Source organism: Artemia sp. Qi Xiang Cuo, chromosome 9, assembly GCF_049724085.1.
Source record: "Artemia sp. Qi Xiang Cuo chromosome 9, ASM4972408v1, whole genome shotgun sequence".
NCBI lineage: Eukaryota > Metazoa > Arthropoda > Branchiopoda > Anostraca > Artemiidae > Artemia > Artemia sp. Qi Xiang Cuo.
The window spans coordinates 26,959,792-26,972,180 of record NC_142802.1 but is presented as its reverse complement, the minus strand read 5'-3'; the positions used below and the strand labels follow the sequence as shown (position 1 = coordinate 26,972,180).

The 12,389-nt window shown below is 35.1% G+C and overlaps 1 protein-coding gene across 1 annotated transcript in view; it reads left to right on the top strand.

Annotated features, from left to right (window-relative positions):
- LOC148948508 (glutamate--cysteine ligase-like) overlaps positions 1-12,389 on the top strand; it is a 76,568-nt gene that overhangs the window by 41,086 nt on the left and 23,093 nt on the right. The window contains exon 8 of the mRNA XM_089094950.1: positions 6,404-6,600. Within this exon, the coding sequence (XP_088951076.1) occupies positions 6,404-6,600 (197 nt within the window). The remainder of the gene's footprint in view (positions 1-6,403; positions 6,601-12,389) is intronic.

The following is a 12,389-nucleotide window of genomic DNA, read 5'->3' as shown; positions in this document are numbered from 1 at the left end:
TTTCTTTTTTTTTACTGGCAAATTAGAAACGCCCCCAGTTGTAGGACGACTTTTTGAGCTTGAAAATAACCCGTTAGATGTTTTAAGCATTATCAATAATTCTATCGGACATGTCAACAGTGATTTGGTCACAGTGAACCACACAGTAATACGTAAATATGTTTCTAGTCTTAGGGAGGCTGTCAAGCGGGATGGATATTTGCCAGTGCTCCATTTGAATATCCAGGGTATTTGTTCTGCAATTGACCATCTAAAACAGTGTGTTTCTGATGGACTACATGAATGGGTTTTCTTATGTAATACTTTTTTTAGACTATAAAAATAACATGATTTTGAATGTGACAGGTTGTAAAATAGAACATATGAATCAAAAAAGGATGGCCAAGGGCGGTCCTGCTTTTTGTTTCTATAATAATCTCCAATGTTCTCTAAAATGGATATATCCAGAAATATCGATGGTGTCTTTAAGTCACTTTTCGTAGATATTAAATGTAGAGGTAAGGATTTAATTGTTGGTATTATTTATCGATCTCCTAGTGGCTCTATTCCACTGTTTCTACACACCCTTAATGATCTACTGGATACCATCCTAAAACAGTCGACTGAATTAATTATTATGGGAGATTTTAATATAAACTTGATGGATATAAAGTCTTCTGTATCTTTGGATTTTCTGTCGTCCATGCTTGCCGCATGTACTTTACCTTCTGTATGTATCCCATCTCGCATAACAGAGACTACGTCATCTCTGATTGACAATATTTTCTGTACGGCCACCTTGATCCAAAATAATGTTTTAGTGAGCAACATTTCTGATCATTTCCCTGTTTACTCTAGATACTGTTTTGATAAACTGACTATTGAGAGGACTTGTGAGTCTGGTAAGAGGCCTTTTAGGTTTGGTGAAGTGGAATTGATGCTTCTTAGGTCAAGATTGGAAGAAATTTCTTGGGGTGGTTTTGAGAATGATTCTGATTTTTGTCATTTATTTGATACTTTTTATGAGTCTATTAAAGACGCTGTTCTTGATATTTGTTCTGTTTCACCTTCTAATCGTAAGTCTAAGAATGCTTTTCCTCTAAATACTTGGATGACCCCTGGTCTCCTTAGGAGTTGTAGGAGAAAAAATAATCTCTGGATGGCCTTTAAGTCTGCTAGCCCTTCAATGAAAGCTATTTGCTTTCAGCGATTTAAAATTTATAGGAATATTTATAATTCTGTGTGTCGAAAGGTCAAGTCCCAGTATTATTTTAATTGTTTTTCAGATTGTGGTAAAGATATACGAAAAACTTGGCAGGTTATAAATTCTGTGCTTAGGCCCTCTTTTCAGTCTCCATCAGCCCCTTCTTTTTTGGATCTCGATGGCAAAATCATCGAAGGTGAACTGAATGTTCAAGATGTATTTACTTTATATTTTGCGAATATTGGTAAAACGACTGCTTCGGCTGCTGATTATTCTCCTTCAGGATCAGATTTCAGGTCTTATCTTGGGTCGCCTTGTATGAAGTCCATGTTTTTGGAACCGGCGACGGAGAATAAAATTGCTAAAATTGTTATAGGATTGAAAAATTGTTTGTCTTCTGGCCCTGATAATATTCCTACCAAATTAATTAAGTTCATGCGTCCTTACATTATTTCTCCCATAACAAAACTTATTAACCTTTCCTTTCAGCATGGGCTTCTCACGGGTAGTATCAATCGTGCTCGAGTCATCACATTATATAAGGGGGGGACACGGAATGATCCAGCCAACTATCGGCCAATTTCTTTGTTGTCTGTGTTTAGCACAATATTTGAGAAGGCGATGCTTTCTCGTCTTAATAATTTTCTTACTTCTAAAGATTTTTTTCACAATTTTCAATTTGGTTTTCGATCAAAACATTCGACTGAGCATGCTTGTGCAGTTTTACTGAATTATCTTCACTCTGCCATAGATTCCCATTTGATTCCTGCTGCTTTGTTTCTGGATGTTCGTAAAGCCTTTGATTCTTTAACCCACAGTGTTCTTCTATTTAAAATTTCTCGTTTTGGCGTATGAGGTAGTGGGTTTCATTGGTTCAAGTCTTTCTTGTCTGGTAGAATAATTTCTGTTGATCCAATTTTTCGTTCACCATCAAGTGTTGACCAGGGGGTCCCTCAAGGGTCAGTTTTAGGGCCGGCACTATTTTTAATTTATATAAATGACATAATTTTTGCAGTTAGAAATAAAAATCCTCTTTATTGCTGTCGTCTATGTCATCCAACAGTCTCCCTTACTCATAAATATAGTTTGCAGACCTCAGATTCTCTTGTTACTTTTGTCAATGATAACACCCTTATTACTTCTGGGAGAACTGAGGATGAGGTTCCTACAAAGTTAGTGGACCTCTTTGAGAGAGTTTCAATTTGGTTTGATGCTAACTCTCTTGCCTTAATTGTTTCTAAAAATAGTTTTTTAGTTTTTTCTCGTATATCCAAGGCTTGTCCTCAATTATCTGAAATTAATATATCCAAAGGCTTTATTAGCAGACCAAAGGATGGCCATGTCCGTTTCCAAGGTATCCTCCTATATGAAAATTTATCTTTTAAACACCATATTGATTTGATTAAAATGAAGGTATGCAGAAACCTCGGTATTCTAAGAAAACTAAAACATATCTTTCCAGGGCCAATTCTAAGAATCCTACTTCATAGCTTAATTCATTCTTATGTTTCCTATTGTCCAGTCATATGAATGTCTACTTTCCCTTCTTTTCTCAAACCAGTTTCGAATACTTACGATAAAGCTATAAATCTTATCCAGGATGTAACCGTTCGGCAACTAAACCGTTACTTGATATTAAAAAACTTTATATTCTTTCCTGTGCGTCTTTCGCTTTTCTTCAGCTCCATGGTGATATTCCTAGGTCCCTTAGATTTACGTCTTCTTTTGTATCTGATCAGTTAAATTATCAACTCCGTAGTTTTCTAAATATCAAAGTCCCCCATACACCAACAATAAGATCTGATTTTAATTCTTTTGTTGCGTGTCATTTGACATGGAACACCCTTCCTGATGCGGCTCAAGAATGCCACTCGTTTGGCACCTTCAAAAGACGAGTAAAAAAATATTTGTTTTCATGTGATTAATTTTCTTTACTTTTGTCTGCTACCAATAGTTTTATTCATTTAATTTTTTTTTTTATTATTTTTTTATATATATAGATGTTGTGATTCACTGTATTTTGATAAAGCTTATTTAGTGAACTCTCCTTTTTTTATAGATGTTGTGATTCACTATAGTTTGATAAAGCTTATTTAGTGAACTCTCCTTTTTTTTTTTTTTTTTTTTTTTTTTTTTTTTTTTTTTAAGCAAATACTTTACATGTTAAAAGTTAAAATGCTTATGTTTATATGTTTAAATATTAATGTTATGTTTATATTGTTTAAATCTTAAGCGTTTAAATGTTTAATGTTTATTTGATCTTTTCATAAACCCCCTCCTACAGGCCATGGAGCCTTTGTGGGGATTTGTAGATTGTTATGTAATTATTTTACTGGTATATACGGAAAATAAATCTATCTATCTATCTATCTATCACGTTGAAAGGAGCTCTGACGTCACTGCCACCCGCCATATGTACTCCACTAGATATGATTTCAAATGATGGCGCGCTGTAACTCGGTGCCGTTGTTTCTCCAGTTTGCGGAACCACACATTCTCCTTACTTGTTGAGTGGTACATTGCAAACTAAATCAGACACTATCCACTACCACTATACACTGCAAATTAATTGATTTTTTTGGCTTTGTTCCGAGTGGCGCTGTTTAAATATTGGTTTGGTCTATATAATAAACAAGTTAAGCATTGCATTGTTCTATTGTTTAAGAATCGCAATTTTTATCTACCTAATTTCCTTTTTATAATGTACTTGTACTTTCCTTTTTTTCAGCTTACAAACTCGTTTTACTTTATTAATCGTTGCCAATTCTAAGCCGCAGACTGAACATTATAAGCGATATTATTATTTTATGAAAGTAGATAGAAACTAATGATAAATTCCGACAGCCGAAAAGAAATCCTTAAAATGCTAATCATATGTCTATATCATTATAGACATATTTTTTCTGGGATCTTGTTATGACCTCTATAATCTTATGAAACGAAAATAAGGACACCTGTTAAGTAAGGGATGAAATTAAAACAATTGCCATTTTTCGTCGAAGTAATCGTTTTTGGAAGTAATATAAGCCGAACAGGAAAGGGTCAAGTTCCTTCTTAACCAAGGCCAGACTCCACGGCTCTCTGTCTTGATGCCAATCCTCTTCCATGCATAGATATTAAAACAAACATTAAGTTTTGTCAGCTTAGAGGCTAAACTGGCATTTGATGTTGTAATTTAACATCCCCTCACCCAAGGATTAATTCCCTGGGCACGGGCATGCCAGTGCCTCGTTAAGTTCTTTCATTGCGAGATTTGAAATGTGCCGATAAAGTTTGTATTTTTAGATTTTAAAAAATCTTTATTTTTAAAAATTATTTCTCATCATCACAGCCTGAGGAAAACAATCACTTCAATCACTTCACACAATCACATCCTGATCACAGCAATCACTTCACAGCCTGAGGAAAATCGTATCAAAACTTTTCATCCTACCAGGAGATTGTTTTTATAGGACGGTGAAGTGTGAGGTAAAAAGACAAAGGCTTGGGTTCAGGCCACAGTTGTCCAGTAGAGGGGTAGGGGTCAAAAACAGGAAAATATGCTGAGGGAACCTCTACCTTTCCCAGTTATCTACCATGGTAAAATAAATTAAATTTTTAGAATTGCCTGAATATTTTATACCTTCAGAATTTGGGCCGAGACATAGACCTGTCACACAGATCCTCTGTCTGTCTGCTCTCATCCGAGAGATATGCAAAACTTTTGTGAGTGTAATCAAAGCCTTGAGTATTTAAAACCGAATGATCACTAGGACATAGGGATGTGGTTTTAGGCAATGTTGTTTTAGGAAGGCAGCAGCAAAATTAATATAGGTTTTTTGCAGTTGAAATTTGAATTAAAGACACTGAAGAACTGGTGTTGGCGTCATTATAAATAGAGAAAAAAAAACTGTAAACACACTAGTCTCTTTTCCTTGTCATTGGTGGTTTTTGAAGGGGAGGTTTTTTTTTAATTTGTGTAATCATATTAAAAAAACATAAGATGTGCCCAGTTCCCGTACATGCAGGATGGTAAAAAAGAAATAATGGCGTGACCCTCGCTGTCTCGATGTTCATGATTGAACTATGAATTTGCCAAACAAAATAGTTTGTTCAAATAAAACTCTTTGAAGGCAACAAGTTGTTAATGAATTTTCTCGTTAATAGCCTAATAAAATTAGAAGTCCAACAAGTGACGAAAATAAATAACGAGCCAATCAAAACAAAACATAAACTCCAATGACATACCAAGAATTCTAAAAACCTTGTTCAGAAAATTTATATCAAAAATACCATCAAAAACAAAACTGTGAACATGCAAAAATAAATGAGCGTTGGAAAAACAAAATTAGAGGTAAAAAAGTCAAAGCAATCTAAATTTAGCCTACTATAAAAAATAAAAATAAAATACTATGAGCAGCAAAAGATTCAACTAGACCTCACCACAAGTGCAATAGCCTAGCTGCTTGAACTCACAAATTACTACGAATGGGACGACATTTGTAGGTATTTTTTCTTTCTCTTTTGTAAGATTTCTAATGGTGAAACCAAATTGTTGAAAACTTGTGTTTAAAAATATCTTTTAATCGGAATAATGACCTGAGACCTTGTCTTTAATGCTGTTTAATTAAATAAAACACCAAGACTCTTTATTTATGTTTAACTATTTTTAAACATAACAGGTCAACTTAAACTTAACTACTAAAACCTTGATATAGTTTCTTCAGTATTTTTCACCCACATAATAGAAGGAACTCATGGCTATCATGCTCAGTGAGCATAATAGTGCTGTTTAACCATGGCGTCCAGGATAGAAAAGAAATGATGAATGAAGCAAAGCCAATCTACTAAGGTTATATAAGTTAGAACAATTCTAGCAAACTAGCATTTACAAATAGTTAGTTTGCAAACTAGCAAACAAACTATTCTTTCTATCTATCATTGGCAAACGATAGATAGAAAGAATATCAGACCGTAAAATCTAATTTAGTCATCAGATATCCTTGGACTGTGTCTGTTCAATGGAAAAAAAACTTGCTTTAGGTACCTTCTGTATAATAGGCGACTGTTTCCTAAACTGAAGATCACTGACAGGCTGAAAGTGACAGACATGTACCAATTATATGGATATAGATAGTGCTAGAAATAATAAGAATCACGCTTGCCCACAATTTGACCCGGTAATGTTTTATTCCTTATAAAGATTAAGTTACTATTTTCTAGTTTTTTTTTTTTTTTTAGCTAGCACTAACCGCGGCTTCTCCAGTACATAGAGGCTTCCTCACAGGAACTGATTGTAGATGGAATATTATCTCCCAATGTGTGGATTGCCGGACTAAAGAAGAAAGGGGACTTGAACCACTAAGCCGTGATCGTTTCATAATACCCAAATCTCGTTACGACTCAATCAGTGCGTATATATCTGACGAAGGTTCTCGGTACGTAAAGTTGTTAATTTTGAAATAAGTCATCTGTTGTCCGGTAGTATTGTATTAAAAATAGTTTTGAATAGGAAAATGGAACTATTCATATCTTTGGTTCTGGAGGAAAATTAAGTTTTTTTGTCATTGAAAAGCATATGGGAAATACACTGAAACATAATGCATAGATTGCATATTAGCTCAAAACTTGCTTCTTCAGTTGTAAATCGATCAGTCAGTTATGCCACAAAGAAACAATTATGAAGATTTCATATTATTTAGGTATTATTTAGGAAGATTTCACAGTGATTTAGCCTACTACCTTAGATGAATCCGCTAAAATAACAGATACAAACAAAATTAACTTAGAATGGATCCTAAAAATGTTTTCTAGATTATAAAAACGAATTGACAGATTATAGAAACGTTAAACTGCTTGTTTTCTATCGATTTTTTTTATATTATTAAAAGGAAACACATATATAGCTTAATTTTGGTACTTCAAGCCTTCAAAATAATTTACACGATCAAGCCATTTCTTAACTATTAATTATTTTTTGCCGTACTGTTTATTAATGTTGCCGCTAGAATATGAAGTGGCACAGCTTACATTGTTCCGTTGCATAGAACAAAAGACAAATAAGGAGAATTTTTTTCGGAAGGAGGGAGGATTTAGAACAATGCAAGATGGTGATACGGTGCGTGAAGTAAAAGACAGATAAGGAGAAATTTTTTCGGAAGGAGGGAGGATTTAAAACAATGCAAGATGGTGATATGGTGCGTGAAGCAAAAGACAAATAAGGAGAAATTTTGTCGGAAAAAGGGAGGATTTAAAACAATGCAAGATGGTGATACGGTGCGTTAAGCAAAAGACAGATTGAGGAGAAATTTTGTCGGAAGGAGGAAGGATTTAAAACCATGCAAGATGGTGATGCAGTACGTGAAGCAAAAGACAAATAAGAAGAAATTTTGTCGGAAGGATGGAGGATTTAAAATAATGCAAGATGGTGATATGGTGCGTGAAGCAAAAGACAAATAAGGAGAAATTTTGTCGGAAGGAGGGAGGATTTAAAACAATGCAAGATGGTGATACGGTGCGTGAAGCAAAAGACAGATAAGGAGGAATTTCGTCGGAAGGAGGGAGGATTTTAAAAAGTGCAAGATGGTGATACGATGCGTGAAGCAAAAGACAGATAAGGAGACATTTTGACGGAAGGAGGGAGGATTTAAAACAATGCAAGATGGTGATACGGTGCGTGAAGCAAAAGACAGATAAGGAGTTATTTCGTCGGAAGGAGGGAGGATTTTAAAAAGTGCAAGATGGTGATACGATGCTCGAAGCAAAAGACAGATAAGGAGACATTTTGCCGGAAGGAGGGAGGATTTAAAACAATGCAAGATGGTGATACGGTGCGTGAAGCAAAGGACAAATAAGGAGAAATTTTGTCGGAAGGATGTAGGATTTAAAATAATACAAGATGGTGATATGGTGCGTGAAGCAAAAGACAAATAGGGAGAAATTCTGTCGGAAGGAGGGAGGATTTAAAACAATGCAAGATGGTGATACGGTGCGTGAAGCAAAAGACAAATAAGGAGGAATTTCGTCGGAAGGATTTAAAAAAAAGCAAGATGGTGATACGGTGCGTGAAGCAAAAGACAAATAAGGAGAAATTTTATCGGAAGGATTTAAAAAAAAGCAAGATGGTGATACGGTGCGTGAAGCAAAAGACAAATAAGGATAAATTTCGTCGGAAGGAGGGAGGATTTAAATAAAAGCAAGATGGTAATATGGTGCGTGAAGCAAAACACAAATACGGAGAAATTTTGTCAGAAAGATTTAAAAAAAAAGCAAGATGGTGATACGGTGCGTGAAGCAAAAGACAAATAAGGAGAAATTTTATCGGAAGGAGGGAGGATTTAAAACAATGCAAGATGGTGATATGCTGCGTGAAGCTTATAAAAAATCATGGAGGCAATTAAAAAAGTCTTGACATTTAAGGGAAGTGATCCAAAAGTCTAAATCAGTCTAGTGAAAATTTAGTGTGCTAAATCCAATTCTCAAAAGTTGTTTAATTTAAAAAGTCACTTTTTGCCCCTATTTACGATTCACTCCTTATCTCTCCTCGGTAATTAAATCCAACTTTAGCGTCAATGAAAAGTACTTGAAGGGGCCAAAACCACTAACTTATTTGGGCCAGGTTTAGGTGTAAGACGGAAGACTACTATAATTGTTGTTTAAATATAATTAACAAGCAATATAATGAGTTGGAACGAACCTAATTGCCCTGAATATGACTAAAAATCCTTTAAGGTCCCATTCCTACTTTCAAATTATTGCTTCCAGTTTTCTGACAGCAATACGTATTTTCGAAAACATGTTTCCTCGAAAATTAATATTTTTAAATAGTAGCACTTAAAACAATAGCACAAGTTTTCATTAATGCAAAAGAAAAACTTCACTTTTCATATAAGTGAGCTGAGGTGATTGGGGACCTTTGGGAATCATACTTTATATCTATACTGCTATTCAAACAATAAGACTGTTACTGTCATTTGGGTCTTTACTGCTATTAAAAATATATCTCTTGTTTTGTATCGTGAAACTTCAGTTTTCCCTTAACTTTGAAAATACCAAAATTAACTTAAAGTTAATCCAATGCCGAAGCCTATGCTCATCACTTCGTGCTCATACGGGGCTCCCACGGCCTCAATAAAGTTAGTAAAGTTTTTCATGAAAATAATTAAAAAACTTTTTCCACACAATAAGTTTTTCAGAGAAAAGTAAAGAACTCCGTTAAAAAAAAATGAGCAAAAATAAAATCAAATAATCTACCAAGCGTGAAACTACCACAAATCAGCATTGATAAATAAATGAAACCCAAAACGAACAGAAATTACAATAAATAACCAAGTCTAACTCAAAACGCGCAGAAATTAACATAAGTTAGGTGCAAAACCCCTATTCCTTCCCAAGACCGGAACACAGTTTGTACTTTACTGAAAAAATATGAATTTTTTTACTTTTATAACTTTAATAAATCAAATAATATTAACATTTTGATTATTAAATATCAGTTTATGTATTTTAAACTGACAATGCACATTCATTTGTATTTTTTCAGTAAAGTACAAATTTTGTTCCGGCCTTGGGAAGGTATAGGGGTTTTGCACCTAACTTATGTTAATTTCTGCGCGTTTTGAGTTAGACTTGGTTATTTATTGTAATTTCTGTTCGTTTTGGGTTTCATTTATTTATAGATGCTGATTTGTGGTAATTTCCCGCTTGGTTTGTTATTTGATTTTATTTTTGCTCAATTTTTGCTTACTGGAGTTCTTTACGTTTCCCTGAAAAACTTATTTTGTGGAAATTTGTTTTTTAATTAATTTCTGTTCAGTTTATATTGATATAGTCTTTTCAAAGAAAAAGGAAATAATACTTTAAATCTTTTCGTTTTATAAGACTTTATTGTTTGGCCTGCTATTTGTATGCTGGAGAAAAATTTTCAGCAATTTTTAAACATACACCGTTTTAAAAATCTTGACACAAATAATACTGTTTAACTTAGTTTCATGCCTCCTCTAGTTGACCTGAAATGGGAAACTTGGTACCATTCGCAAAAAAATCTGTTTACTTTCTTTGATAGCTTCGATACACTTACGCTATTTTGATTTGGTTAGATTTTAAGAGCAGAAGTAGCCCAGAAAATTTGAACATAATACCCTCAGTCGTTCTTGGGATACTGCTGAGATGCCTTATTGGGAATTAACATTATCACAGTGCATTTTGATTTAATCTTAAGGCAACATTTAGTTTTTAAACATAATGGGCAAATGGGAGGGTGGACGTGGGAGGGTGGGAGTGGAAGGGGGATTAGTTGCCCTCCAATCACTTTCGACTATTAAAAAGGGCATCAGCCCTTTCTATCTTCAATTGAATGAGCCCTTTTCAAAGTTCCCATGACAACTCCTTCGATACGAAGTGCACTGGTCTAAACAACAACAAAAAGTAATACATAATACCCACATCGATCTTTACTATAAAAATGTGACGCCTTCCAATCACTTTTGACTATTAAAAAGGGCACTAGGCCTTTTGATTTCTAATAGAGTGAGCCCTTTTGGAAACGAAAACGCTTTCTATAAACACCTTAAATGCCCCATAAGCATAAATTACAACCCTTACCCTAATGTCTGTTAGGGTGGCTGTCATTCTCTAAGACTGAATTTCCAGAACTTTCAACTACGTTGAACAAAATGGATATCTCCAAATTTTTATTGGATGTGTTTGGGGAAATGGTGGGCGTGAGAAGGGCGGTAGTCGCTTTCCAATCACTCTCAACTATTGTAAATGGCCCTAGCCCTTTCAATTTCCAATCAAATGAACCCTTTTGAAGTTTCTACGACAAAATTTTCAATAAAAATATGCCCCCAAGGCATAACTTACAACCCTTGCCCTGAGTGCTGGGGGGTGGGTGTCATTCTCAAAGACCTAATTTTCAGAGCTTTTTACTACGTTGAACAAAATGGATATATGAAAATTTTGATTGGATGTCTTTGAAGGAATGGTGGGCGTGAGAGGGGGTTAGTTACCCTCCAATCACTTTCGACTATTACAAAGGGCACTAGCCCTCTCAATTTCCAATTGAATGAGCCCCTTTTGAAGTTTTACGACAACTCTATCTATAAAACCTTATATGCCCCCAGGGCAGAATCTACAACCTTTGCCCTTGGGGCTCTGGGGGGTTTGTCATCCTTAAATACATAATTTCCAGAACTTTCAACTACGTTGAACAAAATGGCTATCTCTAAACTTTGATTGAATGTTTTGCGGAAATGGTGTGCGTAAGAGGGGGGTTAATTACTCTCCACTCACTTTTAAATATTAAAAAGGGCAATTTCAATTTCCAATCAAATGAGCCCTTTTTAAAATTTCTATAACAACTTTCTATATAAACTTTATATAGAAACTTTATATAGAAAAGGGCACTATATTTTTGAATTTCAAATCGAGTGAGCCCTTTTCCAAGTTTCTGCGACAAAGATTTTAATAAAAACCTTATATGCCCCCAGGGCAAAACTTATAACCCTTGCCCTGAAGACTGTGGGGGATTGTCCTGCTCAAAGGTATTATTTCCTGAACTTTGAACTGCGTGGGACAAAATGGCTATCTCAAAATCTTTATTGGATGTATTTGGGGAAATGGTGGGAGCGGAAAGGGCGTTAGCTACTCTCCAATCACTTTCGACTATCAAAAAGGGCACTAGCCATTTCAATTTCCAATCGAATGAGCCCTTTTTGAAGTTTCAGCGACAACGTGTTATATAAATACCTTATATGCCCCGTGGGCATAATTTACAACCCTTGCCCTTAGGGCTGTGGGGCGAGGGGGGGGGGGTTATCATCCTCAAAAAACTAATTTCCAGAACTTAAAACTACGTTGAATAAAATGGCTATCTCAAAGTTTTGATTAGATGTGTTTGGGGAAAAGGTGGGCGTGAGAGGCGGGTTAGTTGCCCATTGATCACACTCGATTTCTAAAAAGGGCACGAGCCCTTTAAATCTCCAGTCAATTTAGCCTTTTTTGAAGTTTCTATGCCCTCGCCATCAATAAAAAACCTTATGTGCCCCCAGAGCTTAAAGTACAAACCTTAATCTTAGGGCTGTGGGAGATTGTCCTCAAAAACATAATTTATATCTGGAAATCAACTACGTTGAATAAAATGGCTATCTCAAAATTTTGATTGGATTTGTTTCGGAAAATGGTGGGCGTGGAAGGGGTGTTAGTCGCCTTCCAATCACTTTTGACT